General features: G+C 43.3%; 1 protein-coding gene across 1 annotated transcript; it reads left to right on the top strand.

The window, feature by feature from the left end:
* Positions 1–360: 360 nt before the first annotated feature.
* On the top strand, positions 361–3126 carry LOC133674395 (subtilisin-like protease SBT1.5). Its single transcript, XM_062095480.1, has one exon. The coding sequence runs from the start codon at positions 499–501 to the stop codon at positions 2818–2820; it is 2322 nt and encodes a 773-aa protein (XP_061951464.1). The 5' UTR covers positions 361–498; the 3' UTR covers positions 2821–3126.
* Positions 3127–3578: the final 452 nt, after the last annotated feature.

Below are 3578 nucleotides of genomic sequence, written 5' to 3'. Positions count from 1 at the left end.
ATCATAACTATAAAAAGTTATCGCAGTAACTAAAAAAATAATTATTAGTGTGATGGTTATAATGGTAGCATGAAGAAAATAGTAGTGGTGGACGCGGAGGCGGTATCAAGGAAGATGGTGATGATGGAGGTTATATGCTAAAGACAACCTTCCACAAATTTCAAAGGAACAACAGAAAAATTTCCCAGCAGGGCATTTTATGTTACAATTGTCTATGAAACGAAGCTTTGATCCACCCGTATAACGCAACTCATACATAAAATGTTTTAAATCAAAAAGAAAATAATAATAACAATAATCCAAATCAAAAATTCCCGAGAGGCACAGAACCCCATTACAAAGACACAAACTTTGTTGTCTCTTTGCTTGCACACACCCCAACTTGTTCAATGGGACACGCGCTCTCTCTCTCTTTCCCTACTTCCTTTTCTACCACTTTCACTTTAAGCTCAGTCAGTAGCAGAACTCAAAATCAATCCCCACTTCCATTCCTTCACGATGCTCTCTCTCCTCTCCTTTCTTTCTCTCCTCGCCATTGCAACTTCTTCTTCAACTAATGAGCAACCAAGAACCTTCATTGTCCAAGTCCAGCATGACTCAAAACCCTTAATTTTCCCCACCCACCAGCAATGGTACACTTCCTCTCTCTCCTCCATCTCCCCTGGAACCACTCCCCATTTACTCCACACTTACGACACCGTTTTCCATGGCTTCTCTGCCAAACTTTCCCTTACTGAAGCTCTCAAGCTCCAGACTCTCCCTCATATCGTTGCTGTCATCCCTGAACGAGTGCGTCACGTGCACACCACGCGCTCCCCTCAATTCCTCGGCTTGAAAACAACCGACGGAGCTGGTTTGCTCAAAGAGTCGGATTTTGGGTCCGATCTTGTGATCGGAGTTATCGACACGGGTATTTGGCCTGAACGGCAGAGCTTCAATGACCGGGATTTGGGTCCTGTCCCGTCAAGATGGAAAGGGGTTTGTGCTAGTGGCAAAGACTTCTCTTCAAGTTCCTGTAATAGAAAGTTAATAGGAGCTCGCTATTTCTGCAATGGATACGAGGCAACAAACGGCAAAATGAATGAAACGACCGAGTACCGGTCGCCACGTGACTCTGATGGCCACGGCACTCACACTGCTTCCATTGCTGCCGGAAGATACGTGTTTCCGGCATCAACATTTGGGTATGCACGTGGGGTTGCTGCAGGAATGGCACCAAAAGCTAGACTTGCTGCTTATAAGGTTTGTTGGAATGCCGGTTGTTATGATTCTGACATTTTAGCTGCATTTGATGCTGCTGTTTCTGACGGGGTTGATGTTATTTCGTTAAGTGTTGGAGGCGTTGTAGTGCCTTATTATTTAGACGCCATTGCAATTGGGTCTTTTGGAGCAGTGGATCGTGGGGTTTTTGTATCAGCTAGTGCTGGGAACGGTGGACCTGGAGGTTTAACTGTTACTAATGTAGCTCCATGGGTAACTACTGTTGGTGCTGGGACGATTGATAGGGATTTTCCGGCTGATGTTAAGCTTGGAAACGGGAAAGTGATTTCTGGTGTAAGTCTTTATGGTGGGCCAGGTCTGGCTCCAGGGAAGATGTATCCAGTGGTTCATGCTGGGAGTAGTGGAGGTGGAGACGAGTATTCTAGCTCATTGTGTTTAGAGGGTTCTTTAGATCCCAAGTTGGTTGAAGGGAAAATTGTGGTGTGTGATAGAGGGATTAATTCAAGGGCTGCTAAAGGTGAGGTTGTGAAGAAAGCTGGAGGGGTTGGGATGATTTTGGCAAATGGGGTATTCGATGGTGAAGGTTTAGTCGCTGATTGTCATGTTTTGCCTGCTACTGCTGTTGGTGCTTCTGGTGGTGATGAAATTAGGAGGTACATGTCTGCGGCTTCTAAATCAAAGTCATCACCACCTACTGCTACTATTGTTTTTAGAGGGACTAGAGTTGATGTTCGGCCAGCACCAGTGGTAGCCTCATTTTCAGCTAGAGGGCCAAATCCCGAGTCCCCTGAAATTTTGAAGCCTGATGTTATTGCTCCTGGTTTGAACATACTTGCTGCTTGGCCTGATAAAGTCGGACCCTCTGGGATTCCGTCTGACCAGCGAAAAATTGAATTTAACATTCTTTCAGGTACATCAATGGCTTGTCCACATGTTTCCGGATTAGCCGCTTTGTTAAAGGCAGCTCACCCTGAATGGAGTTCGGCAGCAATAAGGTCGGCATTGATGACAACTGCGTATACTGTTGATAATCGAGGCGGAGAAATGATTGACGAGTCCACTGGAAATGTTTCTACTGTGTTAGATTTCGGTGCTGGTCATGTTCACCCGCAAAAGGCCATGAATCCTGGGTTGATCTATGATATTTCATCATTTGATTATATGGATTTCCTTTGCAATTCAAATTATACACTTACCAACATTCAAGTGGTCACTAGGAGGAATGCAGATTGCAGTGGAGCCAAAAGGGCAGGCCACTCAGGGAACTTGAATTACCCTTCATTAACTGTTGTGTTCCAACAATATGGCAAGCATCAGATGTCCACACATTTTATTAGGACAGTGACTAATGTCGGGGATCCAAATTCCGTGTACAAAGTTACAATTAGGCCACCTAGTGGGACTTCGGTCACCGTACAGCCGGAGAAGCTTGTGTTTAGGAGGGTGGGGCAGAAATTGAACTTCCTTGTTAGAGTGGAAACCACAGCAGTGAAGCTCGCACCTGGGGCCTCTAGCATGAAGAGTGGTTCAGTAATCTGGGCAGATGGAAAGCACACAGTCACTAGTCCCGTAGTTGTGACAATGCAGCAACCTCTTTAATCACTTTGGTCCGTTAGGGGTTTGGGGTTTTAGGAATTTTGCTCTATTTTCACTCTCTATAAAGGGTTTTTATATATATATATCATATGTATCTCTGTAAGATGAAAATGTGTTGGGGTTTTCTATATCAGAAAGCTAGCGGAGTCGGGGTTTGGAACGCAGAGTGAAGGCATAATTTGCCTGGGATGAGAGGTGAAGATCGAAGGTGTAATCTTTGTAGAATCAAGAATATGCATGTAGAGAAAATGCTGTGTATGGACTAAGAATTAAGCCAAAACATAATGAAAAGACCTCCCTTTTCTTTTTGGTGTAGAATCTTCAACTAATAATTCTATATCAGTTGAGTTCATGCACTATGTGCATGTGAGAAAAAGATGCCTATCGCTGCTTGTTGAAATGTTTTTCCTAGCCAAGGTTAACTGGGTGGGAGCCAAGGAGCTGAAGAACAAAGCCATCATATAATGACGATAATTAGGTTTCTTTTTTCTTGACATTATGACAGTGTTTTGGAGTTTTGCCTCGACTTAAAACAGAAGAAACCCATGTAATTAAGCTAATTTTTTTAAAAAAAATATTTGAAGATATTTTATCAATCTTTTGAGCAATAAAAGAGGAAAAGGTTAGAAACTTTTTGTCAAATAAAGATGAGGCCATGTTTCTGTCTTTAATTGCACCACACAAGGAGAAAGCCAACAAGGTAAATATTTTGTCGACATCCAATTGTGCGTTGTAATGATGATCTCCAGCTCTCGAAGATA

The sequence above is a fragment of the Populus nigra genome, chromosome 1 (genome assembly GCF_951802175.1).
Source record: "Populus nigra chromosome 1, ddPopNigr1.1, whole genome shotgun sequence".
NCBI classification, from domain to species: domain Eukaryota; kingdom Viridiplantae; phylum Streptophyta; class Magnoliopsida; order Malpighiales; family Salicaceae; genus Populus; species Populus nigra.
The sequence above is the reverse complement of the archived record's forward strand: the minus strand, read 5'-3'. Positions and strand labels throughout refer to the sequence as shown.

What these genes read in the sequence shown, in the direction of transcription:
- LOC133674395 (XM_062095480.1), top strand. Translation starts at nt 499, where the DNA reads ATGCTCTCTCTCCTCTCCTTTCTTTCTCTCCTCGCCATTGCAACTTCT.